Source organism: Charadrius vociferus, unplaced genomic scaffold (assembly GCF_000708025.1).
Source record: "Charadrius vociferus isolate BGI_N301 unplaced genomic scaffold, ASM70802v2 scaffold141, whole genome shotgun sequence".
Classification (NCBI taxonomy): domain Eukaryota; kingdom Metazoa; phylum Chordata; class Aves; order Charadriiformes; family Charadriidae; genus Charadrius; species Charadrius vociferus.
Window position 1 is genome coordinate 1,542,999 of NW_009647743.1, and position 24,761 is coordinate 1,567,759.

The 24,761-nt window shown below is 39.5% G+C and overlaps 1 protein-coding gene across 1 annotated transcript in view; it reads left to right on the forward strand.

The window, feature by feature from the left end:
- The first annotated feature begins 7,447 nt into the window (after positions 1-7,447).
- Positions 7,448-24,761, forward strand: part of ASB5 (ankyrin repeat and SOCS box containing 5) — a 29,456-nt gene continuing 12,142 nt past the window's right edge. The window contains 1 exon segment of the mRNA XM_009882007.1: positions 7,448-7,643. Coding sequence (XP_009880309.1) covers positions 7,448-7,643 — 196 coding nt within the window.

The following is a 24,761-nucleotide window of genomic DNA, read 5'->3' on the forward strand; positions in this document are numbered from 1 at the left end:
ATCAGTTCATTAAGTCATCAAAAATCACAGCTAAATATCCTTATTAAGAGGCGGCTTGTACGTGCATTTTGACATTACTCTCACCTCATAGTTTGCTGCTGCTTTTTAACAGGAGGTTACTATCTCTGTAGCGGAGTGGGTGGTAGGGGGTGCGAGTGCTTTTTTCAGTGTGAAGTCCAAACGGTTAGTTCAAACTCATCAACAGTTTAAATTGCCAGATTTTGAACTGAAGTGGCTGAATACCAATACACATTCCTTCCTGTTGATTTCCAGGAAGGCAGAAGGAGGGGCAAGAACCTTCAGCTGAGGAATGGAATGGGCAGCTGGAGGTGGGAACTTCTTAAACTCCTGGGGGGCCAAGATTTGCTAGAGTTTGTCTGTCAGCAGGCGGTGTGTGCCTGCGGTCTGACACGTTTCTGCTTTTAGTAATGTCTGCAAGTACGCACGTAACTTGGTGTCTTCTTCTGTAATACTCTTACTAATTGGATTGTATTAGGTATCCAAAGAGGACTGCAACAAATGCTGCAGGACAAACTTACTAGGTTTCTTAGCAGAACTCAGACTGAATTCACTTCCAGACAGGTCAGTTATACTTGCTTCCCTTCTGTATGGAACTTTACTGTCAGGGATTAGATGGGCTGGTTAAGCGAATCAAGCATGCTCGTATGATGATGTTGCTGATAGCAGGGATTGTTTGATATTAGACTTGCAGTTGAAGTGGAATCTATCACCATTGTGAGAAGTAGCTGTCCAGTGGGTGTGTAACAAAGTGATAGAGCTTTAAAATTTCTCTGTATTCTTTCAAAGAACTGGGGAAATTAGAAAACTGGAATTTCATAATTGCTTGAATATCTGAGTTAGTTTTTATGTTTTTAAATACATGCGATATAGAGAATGTCTCTTACGTCTAGAGGTACTGATTGACATTTAAATCCTTGACCCGTAATTCCATCCTTTCGAAATCCCGATATGCAAGTCTGTATGTTAGAACTATTTTCTAGGTTTGGAGTAGTATTTTCAACAGACAGGAAAGACAAAACGCCTGTATAAAACCAGTTTAAATTCATTAAAAGCTAGCAGTAGAATAATCAAACTTTTCATGATGTTAGAAATTATGAACTTGGTTTGTACAGAACCTAAATTGTGTCAGAGCACTGATTTTAATACAGCGGAGTTAAAAAAAAAAAAAAGTACTACTGTATCCACCCAACAGCATGAATTTGGGCATTCTGGAAGCAGTTTGAGAACTGATGGGAAATAATGGGCTACACCAAAATACAGAAAGAAACTATGAAACAAAACTTCTATAAGATAAACTTTTGTGCATTAAAGCTTTTTAAATTAAGTGGTGTGTTTCATAGTCTTATGAGAGAAAAGGAATGGTTTCTAAACACATATCTGTTCAGTAGAATGAGTATCAGAAGTCAGAGCTTGACTACCAAGAGGAGGAGAGTAACATGTTTTACAACACTTATTCTGATTTTCCCCTGTTACGACACTTAACATGTCAATGCATTGCATTTTGAAAGAGGGTTTTTGGTGATCAGGAGTCTAGCATGAATTATGGGAACTGATACCTTAGGACATCAGTTATAACTTCACACCGCATTGTTTGTGTAGATTCTGGACTGACATGGCATTAAGGTACTTCAGGAAGAAAAGCTGTAAAAAGGAGATGTAGACCCTTTATTTGTTTGTTTTAGAGTGGTGTGTTTGCTTCAGTTGGCAACACAACTCGTGTTTTTGTGCTGAGAATATGGCTTTGTCGTGTGGTTGAGTAAGTCTAGAATTTTTAAGGATAGCAACAGGGTACAGTGAATAAGCAGTTCAGATCTAAACCGAGCTTGGTCTGCTCTGGATCAAAGTTTGTGTTCTTTCACTTTTTTTCTTTTCATTCCCCCAAAACAGCCGCACAAAGTCTGTACTTCAGCCACCTTTCCTCTTCATATTTTACAAAGAGTAGTGTCTGGGTTGTGCACGTGGGCTTGAGTTCCTGTTTGGAAAAGGACCCAGCAGCTGTTTGATGTCTTCCAATCACTCCAATTTCTGAATTTCTTACAGCTACCATATAAATATGATTTGTTTGTCTTTCTGTGCCTAAGCATGGATGCATAATATCCTTCACTTATGAAGGATATTACTCAAAAGAACATTTCGTATTTTTTAATAGTTGTTTTATGGTATGTCTGTCTTTTTTTGCCTTACCTTCAGTGTTAACTTAAGTTAACATTTTGCATAACAACTTATATGAGCAAATGCATTTTAAAATAGTTGCTCCGTGTCAAGATTTATTTAGTTCAAATGCTTTGAATAGAAAATAATAGAAAAAATTGCTTAAAGAACATACACCAAGGAGGAAACGACATAAATTACATTCAATAACTTTAGATGAGTCAGATAAAATTTTAAGTATTGAGGATTAGCATCCCTTACACCTATTAAAATACAAGTCAGCAGGTCACTTGGCAGGTCATTTTTCATGCTGAATTAGACATTGCTTTTTTAGCGGCTCAGGCTTCTCAGCATTTTTGAGTCCTTCATCAAGCACAGTATGCTTACATCAGAAACTCAGTACTAGAACTAGTGGCTTCCTCCTGATTTTGTTTTAAACTCTTTCTGTTCTGAGGTCATTATTTTATTAATTTCTCTTGGTGGGTTGTCTATAATGTATAAAATAGTGCATTCTTCAAAGCACCTAAGAATTTCTGTTCCTCTGCTTGGCATCCTATTTTATTAAAGTATCTTCTATTACATTTGTTACTAGTCAGAAATTTCAAACCCAGGGCTATATTTTAACTTCTTGTGTATTTTTAGCTAAATCTCTTATATGTGGAGAAAGACAGGCAGGTAAAGAGTTATACAAATAATTCCTCATACTGTATTGCATATCTTGTCTTTAAAAAAACATTTTAACTTTCAGGCATTTAGATGCATCTCCAAAATACTGAAGCAAACTGTTAAGACGAACTGGAACAGAATTTGTGCTGTGAGTATAGTTACTCTCCTGCAGCCTATATTAATCTAATTTAAGGATATTACTTTAAAAGATTTAATTAGAAGTGAGTGTATTTTCCAGAACTGAAGACAACAGTATATGGTGTAAAGAAATCATATTTCTAATGGTTTTGCAGTCTTTAGGATTAAAAAATGCCTTCAAAGACTAAATATGATATAAATTGTGTTATTTTTCTCGTGTATCTTGCCTTACTGAAAATTAAGCACACCGGTCTTCTACAGCGTTGAGGAAGAATTGCCAGAATAAGATAAGGACTTTATTAATATGGTTATGTAATTAATCATAGGAGATAGAGCATAGTTTTCTCTAAAAGTTACTCAAGTAGGTTGTGGGTAAATTGCACTAGATTTCACGAACAGTTTGAATTAGCATAAACAGGTGCTGCCACTGCTGAGTACTTTCTTTCTGCGCTTGGCCACCACACAGTAAGGCATTAAAGGGCAGGCTACTTTGTCTGAGCACTGGAGTTTGAAATTAACTGCTTTTGTAGTCATTAAAAATGGCCGTATTGCTATCTTGAGTATACCAGTTATGTTCTTTAGAAATGATAACTGACCAAGCTACATGAAAAGGGAATTTAAGATGATACATTCCAGCGTTTGGTGTTTTTTAAATGGTTTTAAAATTAAAATAGCTAATTGCCAGAAATGGGGAAGACATACCAGATTACATTGTTCTTGTTTATTTACTGGGAATTTGCTCGTATGTCAAGCTATGGGGATCCTTGTGTGTCACAGTATTACTATGTTTAAAAACAAAACAAAAATGCTAATATTGTTTATCTGCAGTGTAGCTTGGTGCCATTTTCCTGTGTGCTATGAGAAAACCTGAAACGTTATAGTAATTTTAGATGCTATCCTTTTTGTAGCCATTCCCTGAATGAACATTCCATTTTATTCAGGTTTGTTATCCAAATTTTGTATTAAAAGAAAAATTATTAGATACCTAATTAGTCACAGTATTGTTTTCACTGAAATATCTGAGTGTTTTGTTAACAGCAACAGAGTTATGTTCCAAATACTCCTCTTGAGGGGTCCTTTTAAACCCTTTTTACAAGTGAGGAAGTGAAGCCGAGAAGTTTCCTTCCCAAAAATCAAAACGATATAGGAAGTGGGAATGTCCAAATTAAGCCAATGCTCTTTTCAAGTGCTCTGATATTTTTATAATATATATAATTTTATTATCTATTTTTGTATGTTTGTTACATATTGCTGATGGGTTTCTATTTGGAAGCTCTCCGTATTCTGCGCTGCTGCAAGAGCAGACTCCAATTGCTTCGTGTTGCCGTGCAATAGAAAATTTGGAACGCTTCCATGCCAGTCTTTTACACTCTTCCATGGCATCACGTTGACCATCAGATCCTTTATGTATTTACTTATGCTTCTACTTTCTGCTTTCCGTTACAGCATCTGTAGCTTTCTGTTCCCGGTTCTCCCAGTCGGCATGGGCCTGCTCGTGGCTATTTTGGGTTCAACTCTCAGCATTCACGTTGTTGATTCTTCCAAAATGCCGTGTGAGCGTTAACATCTGAGCACTTGCTCTGTTTTCATGACGGGGTGCCTGGTGGCGTGGGTTTGCCAAGAAGCTGTAAAAGCAATTGCTGCAGAGCTTTAGTAGCCTCAGATTAGGATAAACTTGGTTGTTCTGTGCAGTTGGGAGAGTTTCCAGTTAAGCTGGCACGCACTTACTTTAAAAAAGAAGAAATATTATTAGCAGAGTAATTTTGCCAGCTGCTTCTGAGTGTACGTGAACTGAAATTCTCAAAACTCAGAAAGTCTTTTATTTTTATGTCATTTATAGCTAAGGAGGGAAATTTTTGAGAGGACAAAAGACAAGCTTTGCTACAGGAATAATCCTGCGGCTCATTTTACATGTTGTTTCTAGAAAGTTTTACAGATCAAGGGGGATTTTTGAAAGATCACTTACAAAATATTACATGCATCCACAGCACCATTTTTGAAAAGGTTTTTTGTTATTTTTCTTGATCCTTTACAGAAGGTTTGACCTGAAGAAGACAACCTAACAATTGAGGAACTTCTTTGCAGTGATTTATCTACTGCAGTTATAAGAAGCAGGAGACAGAATTGTAAGGGGAAGTTTAACTCTGAGCACTGCTGTTAACTCCAGCTGTTATTTATATTTTTGTATTTATATTTAATTATTTATAGTAATTGCTATTTGGATTTTCGCCTCTACAAAGAAAGACTATTTTGTTAATTAACAAAACGTGAGAGAAGCCCAGATGAGAAAGCACAGTTACTGGAGGACACAATGTGGACTCAGGAAAAAAAGGGGTCAGGTGAAACACTATAAAGAGGAAAAATGTTTTCCATGAGATAATTATGATTCTTCCTTATTCTGCATGGTAAATTTGCAAAACAGGTACTTAAAACGGCTGGGGAATTCTGTGGACCGATTGAGTTACGCTTAATAATACTAGTAGTAGTATGGAAGAAGTTAGAAATTCCAATACTGGATGTGTTACTAAGGAAAATATCATTTCTATTAATGATTGAAACGGAAATTGGCAGTGGTGGCTCAGAACATAATGCCTATTTATCCTTATGGAAAACATGACACCTCAATTCAGTGTCAGATAACAATGTGCCAAATATAAAAAGGGATTTTCATTTGGCATTTTAAGTACTCACTCCTGCTTCTAACTATGGTATGAGGAGAGCAGTTCCTATTTTGGCTGGATGAGAAAATGTCTATAAATGAAATTTAGGAGAAAATGCATATATTTTTTCACTGACTAATACAGTTTACAGTGTAAACTGCTTTTAATTGCCTTTTCTATCTTCTCTTTTGATTTTAATGGGGATTAATTTTTTTTCAAAGAAAGACTGAATGTCTGTTTCTCTCAAGATAAGCACAATTCAGTTCCTGTCTGTTAAAAATCTTGATAATTATTTCCAAGCTCATTTCCTTTTATCATTGTCTTTTCTTCATTTATATAGGTTTATTTGAGTGTAGTTTCCAGAAAACATTGTAGTTTCTTGCTCTAATACATTACTTCTGGAGTCAGATGATAAGAGGTTCTGTATTTTTCTATTTTCCTTTCAGAAATGTGATTTTGGATCATATCCTTAAAGTCTGCGATGCTGTTTGCTGAAGTCAGGGGATCTGTGGATGCAGGGACGTTTGGCTCAGACCCTCTGTTCCTGACGGACACTTGCCAACATTCTAAAACGCTTTTTTTCTGACCGTCAAACAAGAGAAGGTAGGATAGTCTAGAAAGGGTGTTTCAGTTTAAGATTGCTATGGGTAGAGTATTTTAAACTACAATTGAAGACACTATGTCTTTTATTTAAAAGGAAATAGAAAAATTTAAAACAGGACCCTTTCCTATGCTGCCATGATTCTTTATTTTAGGGTTATAGCTTACTTAGGAATCTAGTTCTGCCCTGCAGCTCCTCGTGTTGTGACACCATTATTTACTCAGCAGTTACTCACACTAATGGAACAATTTGTGCGTAACTGCTGATGACTATGAGTAATAACTTTACGGTATATAAGCAAATTAATTCTTAAAAAATCTGAGGAATTTAGATTCCCCTTTCTAAAACTGTCCAAGAAATAAAGCCTGCCATGTCATAGGTTTAAAATAATATGATGCAGCACAGTGAAATGTCTATCATAAGCATTAGAATTTTCCAGGCTGTATATTTACCACTGCATTTATTTAATTTTAATTACATTTTAATTAATTTAATTTTAGATACTTCAAGATCTTATTTATAAAAATATCTAGGAGTTTGATTTTTATAGTCTGCTCTGAATACTTTTTTTTTTGTGTGTAATGCTATAAGCCATGTATCCTGGATAGTTTCATTCAGCCTGAACAAAATAGTAAGAGACTGTCAAAGCTGGTATATATTAAATCTCTGTTTCATTATTAATGTGTATTTCAAGTATGTACTGATGTGGTTCTAGTTTTGTAAGAAAAAAATAGTAGTCTAGCATAAAGTAGCACAAAAGAGCAATTGTACTTAAGAAGCAAGAGAGTTTAGTTTAGTGAAAACAGATTACCTGAGTTACCTGGTTTAGTACATGAAGTTGTAGTTCTTAGTACTAATACTTTTGACAGTGTATTTTAAAATATGTTAATAGGGTAAATAAATGAAATGGAAATGCAGAATTTGGAATGAAACAGACCTTTTAAGTGGAACAAGTCCAGTGCAGGGTCTTGGAACCTGTGTCTGTTATATTCCGTCCCACTGGAATATCACCAGGCTAGCAGGAGCGGTAGTGAACTCAATACTATGTACAGTATAAATAATCGCCATATTTTGAGCAGCAAGCATCATGACCAGCTGATATTTTCTTTCCTGAGGACCAGTTGTTCCCAAGAGCGTGGCTGGAGCCATATGATCTTATCAACACATTTGAGAGCCCTACCCAAACACTGAGAGAGATTTCGCCGCAGCAATGACTGTCATAGAAGAAAGTCGCCCTTTTGCCCAGCAGCTATCCAATGTCTACTTTACTATACTTTCCCTTTTTTGTTTTAAACTTTTTGTGAAGATCAGCCTTGCCATACTGAGTCATTTCTACATCGTGAAAGGAAACCGTAAGGAAGCAGCAAGGATAGCTGCTGAATTTTACGGAGTTCCTCAAGGACAAGGTATATTTGTACTTACTATCTTATCACTACTGTTTGCTGCTCTGTTTGGGGGGTATTGTTGTTACTGTTGGTTTTTTTTTTCCCCAGGTAATTATCTGCTAGCCTCCCTTATATTCAGTTTGTCAAATGATTTGCAAGAATGGTTTGGTTTTTTTTCTGTAGGTCTGTGGATTTTTTTAACAAAGATTATCTGAAGGAGTGTTGTTAGATTATTTAAGTTGTTTTGGGGTTTTTTTAGGTTATTAAATTCAGAATAAAACTGAAATATTACAGCCAATGTCCTGTTAGGAAAGAGGCCTGTACTTAAGATGGCTATATTTAAGATTGCCAGTTACTTCCCAATCTAAGACGGTTTTCCAAATTACTTGTAAGGTTCCCCAGCTCACCCATTTGTGGCTGAAATTTTCCACGCGTGGCGTGTGATTATTTTGCGACACTTTAGTGAAACTAGTCCAGATATTTCTGACAATTATTTCTTGATTAAGTTAAAATTTTCTTGTAATAATTTACTTGAGAAGATACAGCCCTTCTGTACTTTGAATTAGTGCCTTGGCAGGTATCCGGAAGCTTACTGTCGGTCAGGGTGAGCTTTTGGGCATCTGTGTGGAAACCCATGAAATTTTACTAGGTTGAAAGCTCTTGTGAAAATTCCTTTTTCTGTTTGCTCAGGCAGAGCTGGGCACCACTGTTCCCCCAAGCTCACCTGTGGTGACCGGTACCATTTTCATTCAGTTCTTTGCTCGGGTCACAGAACGCAGAAGAATCTCTCTTCTCGACTGTGGTATCCCAGTGTGTGACTGAACCATGGTTTTGCTCAGCTTGGCATCCCTGCTGCCTCGCTTGTCTTTGATTGTTGTTCCTTGTCATCTGGGACAACATCACTTTTGAGTTAGGTGATGGAACAGGAGGACTTGTCTTGCCTCTTACTGCCTTCACCGCTCATCCCCACGTACCGTGAACAGGAGGAAATAACCCAAGTTTAATGCAAAGGGGGAAACCGTAGAAATGACTCAGAAACAGTTCAAACGTAAAGATCCTTTCAGTCTTCAATGTTGGGACAAAAGTTAGATGTTTTGTGTGTATGGATTTAAATTTGCAAACCGGAGAGAGAGGCTTACATCCTAAAGCAGGAGTTAGCTTGCTTTGCAGATTTACCTGAGGTGGATTTATCTCATGTGTTCTCTGCACAATTTAGAGAGAAAGGTCTGAAACCCAAAGTTTTTATGTCTGAGTGTGTTAATCACATCTTTTTAACTCTTAGGGATGTATGTGTGTTAGTATGTGTGCAGATATATATATGTATGTGGGGGTGTGTACGTGTATTCACTACAGTAGGATGGGACAGACTGACTGCTCCACTGGCAGACAGACTCGCAGTGGGTGTGGTAGCCCTCACTTGAAAACAAGATTATTTTTTTTGTCAAAAACTGCTGGCTAGCTCTAAGGCAGCTCATTCTGGGAAGACTGGCGCAGAGTCTGAGTAAGGAAGGAAAAAGACTGGGAAAAACTAGAAGGAAGGGAATAACATGCATCAGGTTGGAGAGTACAATAGTCTCTACAGTGTTACCTGTCGCTGAATGCAGGAGCCTGAGCTATTATATCTAAATAAATGTATGTACAGCGTTCTAGTAGCTGGCCCATGCAAAAGATGAAAAACTATCACTCTTGCAGGTTATTGTTTTGCTCAGGTAGAAGAGGTTTATATGATTTAAAGCCTCAAGCATGTGATAAAGTTTCTGGTTTTCTGCTTGGTTTATTAAAAGAAAATAGTTAATGCAACTATTTTGTGCTTAAACTGTACTTTTTACAACTCGACACCAGGGTGTCTTAATTTTTCACTGGCCCTTAGCGTTTAGGTCTGGATTGGGACAGTCCTAAACTCATGTTCAGCCGAAGTTACACAATCTGCAAATTCAGCCCCTTGTCCTGATTAGCAGGACCAATCCTTGCTCTTTGGGATGCAAATAAGGCTCCTCAAAATGACAGTTTTATCTTATCTTTTCTATATCTTTGTTCTGTGTTTGTAGAAGGGGGCGTGATACTGTCTCATCTCACACCATGTCCTGGGATTTGGTTTGTTTATGTTTGTGAAATGCAGCACAGAGGTACCTCAGTAGAGTTTATACAATACCGTGTAACAAAATAACCTGTTCAAAGAAATATCTAGAAGATGTACAATAAGTAATGTGAAGCTACAGCTTGTAACATTAAATGATAAAATTAAATACTGAGTATCCTCCTAATTAGTGATCCTGTTCTATGTTTTTTATTAAGCAACTGAGAAACCTCAAAAGAAAAAACCCAAACCAGAAAAATAGCCTGTCGTTGCCTAATTGAAGTTTATGGTATTTCAAGAAGTAATTCTAATTAGAGGAAACGTTAGTTTTCATTTTCTAGTTTTAATCTGATTACATACTCTTAAAATTCTGTTAGTGCTGGTATTTTCAGTTTGCTTCTAATACTACAAAATTACTTTTTGCTGTTCTAATGGTTTGGCTAGGATAGAGTGCTCTAATTTTGAAGAAGAGAAGAGCCTTTGGAAATCACGTGCTGCCAGGCACAGGCATTATTTCATGTTTACTGACTTGAGCTCCGGAGTTAAAATAAGCCTTTCTTTTAGGAAGCCTGTACCACTGAGGACGTTTTAGGTACTGAGCAGTAGTACTTGGTGGAACTCCTTTGCTCAAACTGAAGGTGTATAGGTCAGTACAGGATTCGAGGCCCAGGGATCTGCATTCATGGTTGGCTGACTTTGTTTTGTGGCTTGTTCTTTGTTGAATACAAGGAGACAGCTTTACCTGTGTCATCTGCCTGCTGTGGTCTTGTTGCTGGATATTAGTAGTGAAACAGGTCATATTTTGTTCCTTAATATTTCAGGAATATTTTCTCTCCAATAGGGATAGTCACCGATCTACAGTGTTAAATCTATCTTTTGGGTCTCATATGTATGCGAACAGCTGGATAGGGAGAGCATCCCAATAATTAGAAATTATTATGCTGTGTGTGCGGCATTGAAATTTAAGAACTAGATCAGTGTTGAGCATCAGCTAAGACCAGAAAAGTGCATATAAAACCTCTACTAATTGTATGTCCAATTAATTTATTTATGGAGATGAAGTCTGAGTAAAACTTTTCTCGTGTGTACAGCTGAAAGGCACCTTGAGAGGTAATGTGGACTCTCTAGGATCAAATATGCATTGGTTGTCTGGCAAATGTTTGTCTAACCTGTTTTTAAAATGCTTAGTAATAGTGATTTCTGCAGTGTCCTTAGGCAACCAATTACAATTTTTGCTGTTCTCGTCACTAGAACACTTCTCATTCCCCCCGAGACTCACCTAAATCTTTATTTCTGCAAACTAAATACATACAATACCATTAAGGTATTTATCAGTTTTTCTGCATGTATGAAAAGTAATCAGTTTAAAGACTGTTGTCGTGCATCTTCCTACCTCTACTGTTTTTGTCTTTTCTAGAATAAAGAAAAAAGGATTTAACTTAGTCTGTCCTCCTCGGTCTTGTTTTCCAGACCTGGAATTACTGTAGTTGGTCTCCTTTGGACCTGTGCCAGTTCATACACAGTTCAGAGACATCTTTATTGATGTCTAATTCCCCACGTTAAACAGTGCACCAGCTGAGTCTTTATTAGTGCAACCAGTGGAACTGTTACTTGGATAAAAGTGGAACGGTTACATCATGTGCCATATATATGATACCCTATGTAATGCCTCCTGGAATGATGCTTCCCCCCCCAACAGTAAAGTATTAAGGATAAAGTCTGTAGCCTGCTATAAACCCCATGTTAACACAGAGTCGCTGTACCATGCATTTGCTTTTTCCTCTCTTAGTGTAATACTTTGTACTGGCCTTCAGCTAATTTCATGCTCTTGATATGAGACAGTTTCTCCATTTTACTCAAGTCTGCTTTGAAATGTTTCCAAACCTGCTGAGCAGTTCCAGCACCTGCAGTTTAGTGTCATCTACTGATTTTATAAAAAGAAATATAATATTCTGTCATCCGCAGTATTAAAAAACTGAACACCACTAAATGCAGGACAGAACTCTGCAGTCATTTACATTTGTTTAAAATGGATTAAAGATTCCATGTTTTAATAAATTATCAGAATTGAATTCTTTTTTCAATGAACTCAGGGGTATTACTACCATAAAAGAATTAACTGAAAAAAAGGATCCATTCTATTATAAAGGTCCCCTTTACTGGATTATTTTTAACTTTGGCACTGGCTTTGTAAACACTGATATGCACATACTTGCCCCATTGAATTGAAAGGGACTGATGAGTTGTTCAGAGCAAAGTGCTTTGCAATCAGAGGCTATAGCTGTGTTGTAAATAGGTTGTGGTGTGTAGCTTTTCTTTTTTTTATTGTGTTGAAGTTACCTTGTATTCATTCATTACGCTAGAAAAGTCACAAAAGTCAACGTTTTATTCATTTCTTTCTTTATGGAAAAAGTCATAGCACATATATGCATATTCATTTTTAAAATTCTGTGTCCTACAAACTGGCCTACAAAAATGAACTTAATTGCAAATTAACTTTGGATATAATTAGCTCCTTAGCAGGCTGTCTGCAGTGGCAGTGATCTGCACAGTAAGATTTCTTCTCTGGCTGTATTTCCAGGCCTGTGAGGAGTTAATAGCTCAGCTTTTTGTACAGCTGTTGCTGGATGCAAAGGGGAGGATCAAAAGCAACCTTTAGATTCTTCCCACTCTACCAGCTAGCTGGTCGTGTCACGAAAGCGCTCTGTATATACGTGCGCTGAGCTGGAGCTTCAGCTGAGTCTTACAGTTCAGTTGCTCTAGGATGAGGTAGTAGCACTGTGGTATGAAGTGATTTCAAAGTGTACTTGTGTATCAAATCTTAAGAGTTAATTCATTGTCAGGTGGTTTGGGTCTGTGAGATATAAACTCTGCTGACAAATACTGGTAAATGCTGGGTTTGTATGGAAGAGTCCATACTTTGATAAGATAACTTCATAGAAGGAGGTGTAGTTCCCATTCATAAAATTTTATAAGGCAAAAAGACTATTTTATCAAAATTAAACCTGATACTCAGTAACTGTCAAAATGCTTTTAGCTGCAAGTAGAAGGTGGTATAGAGGAACTTTCTTATGAAAGAATAATTTTGCAGAAGTTAATATAGCATATTTGACAAACAAGTAGTCATGTACTTACACACATACCTGGGCTCTGATGCGCAAGCTAAGTAGTTCTGAAAACATAAAATGCTTTCCCTTAAAACTTTATTTCTTAATTATGTCAGACTGTCTTTGCAAAAAGTTTTCATAGAATATCACTTTATGTGTAACTATACTATTTTATAGTAATATTTGAAAGTTACTTGAAAGCAGAATTTGTAGTATTTGAGTATAGTTTCTCAAAATAAATTATGCTGTTCTTGCACAACTGGAGAGGGGAACATGCCCTGATTTGTTCTTAAGTTTTACAGAAATAAAGTCTCCTTTTGAATGAACACAGTGAGTTCTAAGCTGTGTCTTTGCTGTGTCTGCCTTGGCCAGGCATGGTAGGAATGCTCAGTACACTGGTTATTCCTAGTTGCCCTAAATTAAGCCATCCATCGGATTGTGGTAGTTCAAGGCTGGAGTCCCCATCTCCTTTCAGGGTTATGAGACTTGTAAAAAGCCTTCTGTTTCCTTCTTTTCCTTGTACGCTAAGTGGTGCTTGGGTCGACCCAAGAAGCCGGTCCATTAAATACAACTAATAAATAGGAAATAATGCTATGTTTCACTGTTAGAGATCTGCTGTTTGGAAAGCTTGATTGCATTTTGAACTGTAGTGAATGATTAGAGCAACGTTGTCCTATTATTTTATTCTAACAAGTTGCAATTGATAATGTCACTCAGCAACAGTTGTTAGGTAGGGAAGATAGGCACGAGGCATCCTCTCAACTTGCATTCCACAGAGATCACAGTTCTATTAATAAAAGCCATATAAGACCTCTACGAGCTTCCTGGATACAATAGAGATTCGTTTAGTAATGACAGGAATATTGTATGGCATACCTATTCACCATACCACTTGGAGTAAGGCACCACATTTAGCATTTGTTTTTCATATGCAGCACGTAAGCTAATGGTGTAAAAATGCTCAAGATAGTGTGAGTGTTCTTTTTGGAAAGTTTAGAAGGGAGGTTTTTTTGATGGAGCTCATCACTTTCTCTTATGCTAAATAACTTTGCCTACTATGACAAATAACTGCCAAAGAAAAGCCACACTTCAAAATAAATCTCAAGAAGACACTTGCTTAGAGTGAAACAAATGACACCACATGTCAGCAAGATACCAGAACCATTCTCCTCGGAAGAACATAACCTACCTTAAAGGGATTTCGGTGAGAGTTACATGATGCGACTAGACTGGCATGGCCGGAGCCCTGACCTATTTGCAGCAACAAAACCCGAGCACATCTGTTGGCAAGCATTGACTTGTCCCTCACCTTAAGGAAAATCTCTGAGGCTACAGAAACTTCTAGTGAATATATCCGCTGGAGCCTGTTTGCATACTTGTTTCCCTGAAAGAAACTGAGATATCCTATCATGTGGATTCCTTTGTGGTGGTGGTTTTGGGTTTTTTTTAGTTCCTATCTGTATTTGTATGGCAGGACCTCCTTGAGAAGAGCATCGCCACGGGCTGTATTTTATACTCAGTATCATTTCTGTGTGCCTCCTTGAAATGTGTCTTTTTCTGAAGATGGACCTTTACTTGTCACCAGGTTGGCTTGTTGGCGTGCTTGATATGCACAGTCTTAAGCTAACTCACATGGAAACCTCCTTCCCTTGATTTCTTTATTTTTCTGGATTAAATCTGAACTACAAACAAGTACGAAATGAAACCTTGTGAACTCAGATGTAGCTTAAAACCTGGATTTTCAAAGGTGCATAGCAATAAGGCCGAAAGATAATCCTGGAGCAATCTGCCTGCAAGGCCTTAAAGACAACTGTCGTTAAAGAAAGGCCGTTAGGACACTCCAGTACTGGATTGGGGCAACCTCAAACATACCATCTGCGCTGGTGCATCGGTGGGGCGTTAGGCAAGAGGAGAGGCCCGAAATAGCCTAGCTCCCTGAAGGTGATGTTCCTTCCCTCAGCCGTGGCGTTGTTACGGCCAGGGTCGTGCTATTCCCACTCCTCTCTCGCAGGGGATGTTCTCAAGCATTCGCAATGCAGGCGAGCCGTGAGTGAACTTCTGCCAGGGTGAGATGATGATGATGGCTTTGGGGGAATGCGTTACGTGCCTAAGTACTGAGCTCTCTTCGTGACTGCAGCAGTGCTGGGTCATAAATCCGTTATGGCATGCTGCATCTGTTGCACCAGTGGATGTTACTCTCTGCTGTGTGTAGAGCCCTTCTGGCAATAGATACGGTCGCGCTCTTCATGGCTGTTTTCTCACAGCAGTGGGCTGAAGAGTCACTCCGTGGTGGTCTATACCACTCCCACGCTGAGCGCTGGTCTCACGCCTTGTGTCTGTCGTCTCTGTCAATACCTGAAGCCCGAGCCTGCTGGGTAACTGATTTGGCTAGATTCATCAGCATGGCTGCTGTGATTTGTTTTTCTTTAGCCCACATATTAGCAAACATTCTGTGTTACCACTGCCTGTCTGCATGGAGAGGTGTGGTGGTTACACACTGCAAATCCACAAGCCAAGAAATGTAGAAAACGTATAATTGTTCCATATTTGACTCCTCTGGTGGCTGAGACAAAGCCTTTACCATCTCAGAATTTTAAATCTTTTCTAAACCTTCCATTCCGATTGCCGGCATTCAAGGATAGAAAGGCCTAACAAGTGTAAATATCTCAGGGGAAGAGATAGGAAAACTACAAGCCATCCATGCTGTTGCTACCTTAATAGTAATAATTTGACCTTAATAGTAATAATTTGGATTTCCAGCTCAGAGAGAGCAATGATACTGTATAAAGAGCAGGAGTGCTTAGTAGGCTTTTTTAGTGCTTCTAGTGGCTGGAGGAATGTTATTTTAACTAATGACATTTTAAGTATTATCTGCTGGTATTTGTCTAGACGTGGAGGACAGAGGACTGGTTGGTGACCCCTGGGTAATGCCTAAGATTCGGGTGGACTGCTAATGACTTATAATGGTGTTGTATTGGCTGTGAAGTACAGCTTGATGCAAGAATCTGTTGAAATTTCAGCTTCAGGGTTGTAGTCACCGTGGCAGGTTCCGTGCGACCCTGTAACAATCCTGGCCATAAAAGCAGAAGGAACCTGAGAGTACAGGACAGTTTGGGAAGGGAGGTGGCTCATCCATCGGTTGGCTGACTGGAGGAGGGTTGCATGCAAAATGCTGAGCTGTGACATTTGAACATAGTGCAATTTTGTTCAATTTTTCCTAAGATAAGTTGTTGTTACTCGAGTTTGGGCTGTACTGCATTGGGCTGCCTCATGTCTTGCAAGGTGTGGGGGTTTTTTTTGTCACTGTTTTTATTAACACTTTTCTTTGGTGTTTTACCACAAGTGTGTCTTTATTGCCTCAAGAGCAGTCTTCAAAGTAGAATGAGTTCCCCATTGAAAGAGAGGAACAAAAATTTATTTCCATTTTCATTCCCACCTGTTAGGAACTGCTGCCCCTGTAAACTCCGAGCTATTTGCTGACATAGAAATGTTGAAACTGTACTGGCATGTCTTTTTATAAAAACCTGTATGAAAACGATAGTGAAGAAAATCACTTGAAAGTTTCCTTTGACGGTTCTTCCCCTGGGTTATAAAAGTTGAGTAGAACTAAATATTAGGGAAGTGCACCATAGTGGTTTATTTAAAGCTCATCTGTTAAATTAAGTCGGAATTCCAAACTCTTCAGTGAAATCCTCCAGTTTCCTTACTCTGGGACTGCAGTGTCTGCCCCTTCCCCTGATGGCTTTTCTGCAGGTACCTGCATTGCTTCTGTGAATAATTAGACTATGAATACTGTCCTGATTGCTTGGGTGCAGGGCAGAGAAGGTAATGGCCTGCTGTATTTTCTACTTGGATATCTACTTAGATTTCTGTTACGGGTTTTCTGGGGGATTTTGGAATTGTTTGAGGGTTTTTTATAGAGAAAAAATTGAGGAACACAAACCGAGTGCCAAGCCTCTGTAGTTTCAATTATTAATAGTTTTATTACCGAATGAAGTCAAGAGATACTGACTTTTGTTTTGTAGCTAATGTAACACAGTGCGTGGATGGCTGACGTGAGGAAGATCACATAGCAATTCCATGTCAGAGGTGGAAGTGAAATAGCAACTCAGTCTCACTCCTCAGTTTTAACTGTATGTTCATCCCCTCTTTATATCAACATCTCAATTACATTTTTAATACATTTCCAGTTGGTTTTGGATGTTGGTCTAGCTTTCACTTTTTTATGTACTGCTTTAATAGGACTTTTTAATGGCTTTTGCCCAGAGAATGAATAGTTGTGCCTAGCAGAATTTAGTGCAGAGTTGCTTCTGGAGTCCTGAATGGGATAAGCTTTACCTTCTTTAAAGCATGAAAAAAGATTCTGATGTCCTCCAAAGTAACTTAATGAGCGGCAGCTGTCTGTGGAATAGAGATACTTTCCCTTGTGCCCTTGCCTTGAAGGTGGCAGGTTTTGGGGTTAGTCTAACTCCACTGGCAGCCTCTGAGACTAGTAAAAGAGAATAATAACCAAGAGGGCTGGAATATTTGTGGAAAGCAAGTTGTATGAACTACTTCCAGGTTTGTACCGCTCCTCTAGAAGGACCCAGCTTCATTCTCAGCTGACAGCCTCACCCACAAAACTCCTACAAAACCACGTAGGTCTTGTCTTCCCAGCCAACTGTCAATCCCTGCCCTGCAGCGCCAGATGCTTTGCTTGATCCTGAGCTTCACCACCTTCTCCTGACAGCCCTGGGATTCCGTTCCAAACGGGAAGGAAGTGTGAAACGGAGATGAGCCTCAGAGCCATGGCAATATCAGAAATTCTCATTGGTTATTTCTCACCTGGAGAATAGTGCTGATGTCCTCCTGACACAGACACACGTATGCACATCCTTAGTAAGGTTTCCTGCTAATTCATCTTCCAGTATTTATTTACTTGAAGAAAACACTGCGATTTAACAAGCAATTCTAGTATTAAAGTGATATATTTATCATGTGCCTTTTTATAATGAGCCCTTTTGCAGAAGCTCTTTTCAAGACTTAGTTGCAGAGTCTGCTTGCTGGATGGGTAGAAGCATTTATTTCAGTCTGTGAGATATTCTGCTTCATTCAACTAGATAAAACCGGAGGAAAACAACTTTCTGACAGCAGCGTAACGTCTGGGAGAGCGCAGGTTTGTCCTCTCTTGCGAGATTGGCAGTAGCCTACCTGCTTCTGTTCTGCCAGGAGTGGGCCGCCGTTGCGGTAGGGCAGTGCTCACGTGCTCTCATTTCAAGGTGAAATTTGCAGCTGCTTCTCCTTTCCCCTTACCCTACCTAACTATAGTCTTGCAGATTTTCTCTGAAAGAAAAACAAGAGGGGTATGGAAAAATTCGTTGAATACCTGTGTATTATTTCAACATCTTAGGGGTTAATTTTTGCCAGGTATCTGAAAGGAGTAGTACTAATGAAACCCAGTATTGTTAATTTCCTTTTAAAAAGTTTACAAATGGCTAGTTTTTAGATCAGTAGAAGAGGATAGTGAGGAAATACTAGAAGGAAGTGGCAGGGAGGTAAAGGCGGCTCTTTAACATGCTATTAATACAGAGAAATAACTGTCATCTCTATCCATGCTGGAATTGTATCATGGATTGCTTCTCCCTGCAGATTTCTGTTGTATAGTATCAGCCTAATACGTAGTAACAAACAAAAAAAAAAGTTCTACTACCAGTTGTTGCCCTTGGTTTTGTCATTATTTCAACAAGGTTGTGTTATTATTTAAACAAAATATTGACTTGTGCTTCTTCTGACAAACTACAGCCTTACTTTCATAATGAGATCAGACTTCCAAAACAACCAGTGAAATATCTTTTTTTTTTTTTTAGTAGTCAAACTATGGTTTTATTTAATCAGGTGGTAGTTTTTAGTTGACATCTGTGGGATACCTTGTCCCCTATTAAAAAAAAAAAAAAAAACAACACAAAAAATCTCCACACCACAAAAATCAGAAATGCTTCATAGTTTCATGGATTCTTCTGAATTCTAAAATCTTTTAACTGCAAGTTACATATGAGTAAAGCTTGATACAGTAATAATTATTGTTTCTGTTATTAAAAGAATTGCCATTCTGATAAAACAGTTTTCATTTTTCTGTTTTAAGTTGCTTGTTATTCAAGGAAGAAAGCATTGAATAGTCCCGCTTTAAGAATCTGTTTCTTTTTTGGTTAAATGATTAAAAAATTAACACCTTCTTTCCATTTAAATCATGTAAATAGTTAAGAGTCATGCTGTAGCTAAGCTGATTCTTTCTCCGTTTTAAAAATAGAAAATGCTGGAGCGGTTCTTCCCTTCCCCCACTATGTACTCACTAGTCCAAGCTAGTAAATGTTACTGAATGGATTTCAGTGTTGTGGCCATTCTACAGTACGTACAGCAAGATCCTTTGTGAAAAAAAGCGAAAGGAGGAAAAAAGGTAGTAGAAATCCATTTGCGGACGTTCGTCAGCCCCGAGTACCTGCACCAATGACAGCCAGGCTTTCCTGCAGAACCAAATCATGACAACAAACACTGCTGTCCAGAGGAGCCAGAATCTCCCCAAAAGACGCCTAGAAAGTGTAGGGGAGTGTCCTGCGAAACGAAAAGCTAGCTGGGGTATTCTGACCAGCCAAGGTTAGTAGAGCAGCCATTGCAGAGACCGGGTACTGAAATACGCTAAGCTGACCCAATTTCTGATGTTCTAGCTCTAAACTGGGTTGGTTTGGTTTTTTTCTAGCTGTAATATAAATGCATGCTTATCTTAGTGGCACTTTATTGTCTCGCATGGGTTAACGCAAGGGTGTTGAAGCTATTTCTGTTCTTTCTGCCCTCTTATCAGCTGATCTAAAATACCTTTTCTTGTTTATCTATCTGCCCTATTTGTTTTATGCAAGTGGTTAAGGCTTGGCTTACCCTGACTTTTGCTGTGCTGTCACAAGGTAACTGGATACTGAAGGCTAATTGTTTACAACAGGCAGCGGGGGGGATGGGAGGAGCGGAGGAGTAAGCTCTACATATGACTTTATATATAAAGAGAAGCTTATAGGTAGCTGAAATGGGAGGCAGTGGAGGAACTCCAGGTGACAGAATTCTTGTCCTGTACTAAGATACTACAGACAAAGACATAAAGGTTTGCGTAGAGAAACGCTGAGGAGATATTTAGGTCGCTGGACATTGATGTTTTCAGCAATGAGGAACAAACTCTATTGTAAAAGAAGTCTTTAGGGCTATTGTCTGTGCTGTATTTTCCTATTTTTTTTCATATTACAAGCGTGTAAAAAAGAGCATTGAGTAATTGTAAGTATAATAGGGATTTTTTTAAAAGAGTGATCATAATTCCAATTACTGTTGAGCATGTCATTAGGCTTAGAGTGAAACAACAAAGAAAATAAGGAAATCAAACTTGAAATTCTTGATAATGTGATGCCAAATGAAAAACTGGAGGTGTTAAAATATTCAAGGAAAGTAGGAGATAAGAGAGATTTGATATATTGTGCATAAAAATAATTATGAATTTACCGTGTAAAACATAGCTATATGTCATAGGAAGTGGGGTTACACTTAAAATACCTTTGCTAATTTCTAGTACTGCAGGTTTTAGAATTAAGCAATATTCAAGGAGTTAAGCAGCAGTTGCCATGGCTTCCCAAGAGGCTGTTTGAATGCAATGGGACTGTAAGGTTATGTTTATTCATCAGTTTGAATATGCAGTGCATCTTTTACCGTCATACTGTTCACCATTTGGGCTAAGATTTCCTGATCTATAGTAACTTTTATTTATGAACATTTCAGCTAGTTAGGGCGGTATTTCCCAAAAAAAGTAGGACGTTCTCCCTCAGGCTGGAAGGAAATTTTACAAAAGTTTGTCAATGTTAGCACTAGCCGCTCCTTGATATGGTTCAGGGTTAGGCCCTTTTGCCATTCCTACAAAGAAATAGCCACAGTTAGTCAAGTTTTGAAATTTTCAAAATCCCAGTAAAATACGGAAAGTAAAATTTCCTGAAGATTCCATATTAACACGATCCAGCTACTTCAGCCTCTTTGGGATTGCCAGACTGGGTGGGTATGTGTATTGATGGACATCTTGAATTACTGAGAGACTTCTGTTGCGGTTGGGGGTGTTGCAGTTCGCTGGAATAACGGGTGTATCTAATGTCAAATCTGAAGAAGGCTCTTTTCTTCCCTCTCTTTTCCCACCCATGGAGGTATCCAAACCTGACTTTGTTCTTCAGGCACCTTTGCAGACCAAAGCAAGAGGAAGGCATATTGCGTTGCGGGATGTAATTAAATACGCTGCTGGGAAAAGGACTAAAAGGGATACAGGGAGTGGAACATGTCGTGAGAAGATTCGGTAGAAAGGTGAAAGGATAGAGTCAGGCTAGGAAAAGGTCTTCAGCCTACTGGCATGAGGGGCCACCACCAGGCTATTTCACCAAGATCTCCTGGATCTGGCAAAAATCAGCATACTAGACCCAGCTTTGCTGCCCAGCTGGGCGCTGCCTGTAAGGCTAGAGGTTATGCTACATGCTGGATTCACTCGCTGCAGGCGGGGACAATACTGGGGATACTGGAAAAATACAGGGAAAATTGCTTGCAGTCGGGATTAAGGCTGAGACTGCATTTGAGGAGCAAAATGATTCCAGGCAGAAGTGAGTAAAGTCAGCTCCGAATGTCCGTGTGCTTTTTCTGTCAGCTTCTAGTTGGGAAGGCCACTGGAAAACCTTTATTTTAGTGACTCATCCAAGGTAACGATAACAGCCCAAGCGTGCTACCAGCTGCTCCACGTCCTCACATCGCTGCTGTGGGTCTACTGGATTACGGCGTTTAGAGGTTGATGTGATTTTACACCGTCGTGCTCACGCTATGGCACGCAGAGTTTGCAAGCTACTTTCGGCTGGAAAAATAGCCAGCCCGTTGTTGGTCCTTCAAGAGGGTGGAAAAAGCAAGCCGTGAGTGAGCAATGGAGCAACGAGCAATGTGGCTGTGCTCTCATGTGACAGGCGAAGAGGCCTGACACGCTTCGTCCCCTGTGTGCCAGGAGCCAGCAGCGACGACTGCAGCGGCTGCTGATAATCATAGAATCACAGAATGGTAGGGGTTGGTAGGGACCTTCAGAGATCATCCAGTCCACCCCTCCTGCCAAAGCAGGTTCACCTAGGGCAGGTTGGGTAGGAATGTATCTAGGCAGGTTTTGAACATCTCCAGAGAAGAAGACTCCACAAGCTCTCTGCCTGTTCCAGTGTTCTGACACCCTCAAAGTAAAGAATTCTTTCCTCAGGTTCAGATGGAATTTCCCATGTTCCAGTCTGTGCCCGTCGCCCCTTGTCCTGTCACTGGGCACCACTGAACAGAGTCTGGCCCCGTCCTCTTGCCACCCGCCCTGTAGGTATCGATAAGCGTTGATGAGATCCCCTCTCAGCCTTCTCCTCTCCAGGCTGAACAGCCCCAGGGCCCTCAGCCTGTCCTCAGCAGAGAGGTGCTCCAGTCCCCTGAGCATCTTTGTAGCCCTCTGCTGGACCCTCTCCAGCAGTTCCCAGTCCTTCTTGACCCGGGGAGCCCAGAACTGGACACAGCACTCCAGATTTGGCCTCACCAGGGCAGAGCAGAGGGGGAGGATGACCTCCCTCCACCTGCTGGCCACACTCTTCTTGATGCGCCCCAGGAGACCATTGGCCTTCTTGGCCACCAGGGTACACTGCTGGCTCACGGGCAACTTGTCCACCAGGACTCCCAGGTCCCTCTCTGCAGAGCTGCTCTCCAGCAGGCCAGTTTCCAGCAGGATATTGCTGGTGTGGTTTTTTAGGATTTTTAATACAGTTTAGTGTCTCATGTTTCTGTGTGAAAAGGATGTTAAATTGCAATGTCGAAGCACTCAAAATTTAGGAATTGTTAAAAGTACTGTTGCCTGTGCTGATTTGACCCTCCAATGCGTGATAACCCAGTATTTGACAGCAGAGGCACGTGCTGTACTTTTCCACAAAACCTGCTTCCTTGGAGGTGCAAGATGGACAGTGTTCTGAGAATTCCTTAGCTTTATACTCGGAAAAAAGTACGCCCTGCGTTTTCCTGTGAGTTGCAAAAGTTAGAAGGTGTGTCGTGAAGGGTAAGGAAAAAAGGGTTAACTTTTTAACGTCCCTAAAAGCGAAGTCTATTCTTGTCTTTGCTGTGCCACCTGTGTGTTTTAAGACCAATCATCTAACCTAAAAGTTTCTTGACTGATCATGGTTATTATTATCTAAGGCTGAAATTTCAGAAGCTCAAAGCTCTCATAGCTGTAATTAAACTATGCTTTCAGTGTACACTCCAATGCTTAAGTACTCTGGAAAAAATAAGCTATTAGATTGGGTTTACAATTTAAGCATTAAAACTCTCTCTTTTGGCTCCTTAGTTATAAAATACTGTGTGTGGATGAGGTTATGAAGATAGATTCAGCAGGGGTTTTCAAGTATCCGTTCATTATTGGGAGAGTACCATGAAAAAGGCAATATAAATTTCACAATGTTATAGTCAGTTTATGGTTTGGGCAGCATGTCTTAAAGAGCGAGAGATCCTGCTGGGTACGGAGATACAAAATAATTTGAATATTAACGCATTCATTCAATACAGCACTGGAATAGCAAAACTGATGTGGGTCCTGTACTGGGGGGGATCATAAACAGAACTCTGTGAGAAAATAAATTCGTTTTGTATAGTTTTCAAGGGTAGGAAGTCGTTGGCAATTGCATTTGGAACGAAATCCCCAAATTTTGAAAGTCTATGTGATGATAAACACTGGAAAGAATATCGGTTTGAACCGATCAAAGGTTCTTTTTTTGTATACATATGTTTATCTATTTGTGTGTATATATTTATATATTGCTACATAATTTTCAATCAAATGAAACCAAAGATAATTTGAAATATTGAAATATTTAAATGTCACTTGAACTACATCTTCTCTCTCAGACGTATTTTAATCATATCTACCCTAAATTCTGATTCTTTTGGAGTTCTTCAGTGTTCGTGGTTGGAATTTCATATGTTAAAAAGAAGTGGCTCCTGTTTTGCTGCTCACATCTCATCGTAGTAGTTAAGCACCGCAGGTGCATTTCTTAACTTTTAAGTCCTTGACTTAAGATTCTTTTCGATAGTGTTTAACATCAAATAGCAGTTAAGCAGTTGACACGCTTCTTTATCCTGCGAGGGCTTTGAACAAATGGGTTATTTTCTAGTGCCACAGTAAGTCTCTTAGAACTTTATTGAATATACAAAATATCGGGCAGATTTAACAACTGGAGTGAAGTGAGTGCATTGATCTCAGCACTATAACGGTACAGAGGTTTTCTGTTATCATTACTGATCCCGTCTGTTGCTTCAGTTGCCACGAACTGAAACACTCCGAATAGATCTTAAGGAATGAAAGGTAACAGTGATGAGCTTAATCCCTAGCATTTGCTAGTTATGCAGAAATAAATATTAGCTACAACACTTTCCAAATAGAATCATAGAATGGTTTAGGTTGGAAGGGACTTTGAAGATCACCCAGTTCCCCCCCCTGCCCTGGGCAGGGACACCTCCCCCAGCCCAGGTTGCTCCAAGCCCCGTCCAACCTGGCCTTGAACACCTCCAGGGATGGGGCAGCCACAGCTTCTCGGGGCAACCTGCCCCAGGGGCTCACCACCCGCACAGCCAACAATTTCTTCCTAATATCTAATCTAAATCTACCTTCTTCACGTTTGAAGCCATTCCTCTTCATCCTATCATAGTTGGTGTTTCTCATCTTCCAGTAATGAACTCTGGCAGGTTCTGGTTTCAGTTCTACTCTGAAGATGCTCCATCTCCTGAGGACTGGGACACCATCTGTTTCCCCTTAGAGCAGTGTTTTTCTGAAGTGCTGAGCCCTGGCACAAATCTCCTCCTGGGGAAGCCAGTGAGAAGACTTTCATCCATTTCCAGCCCACCTTGTTTTGAAACCCCAAC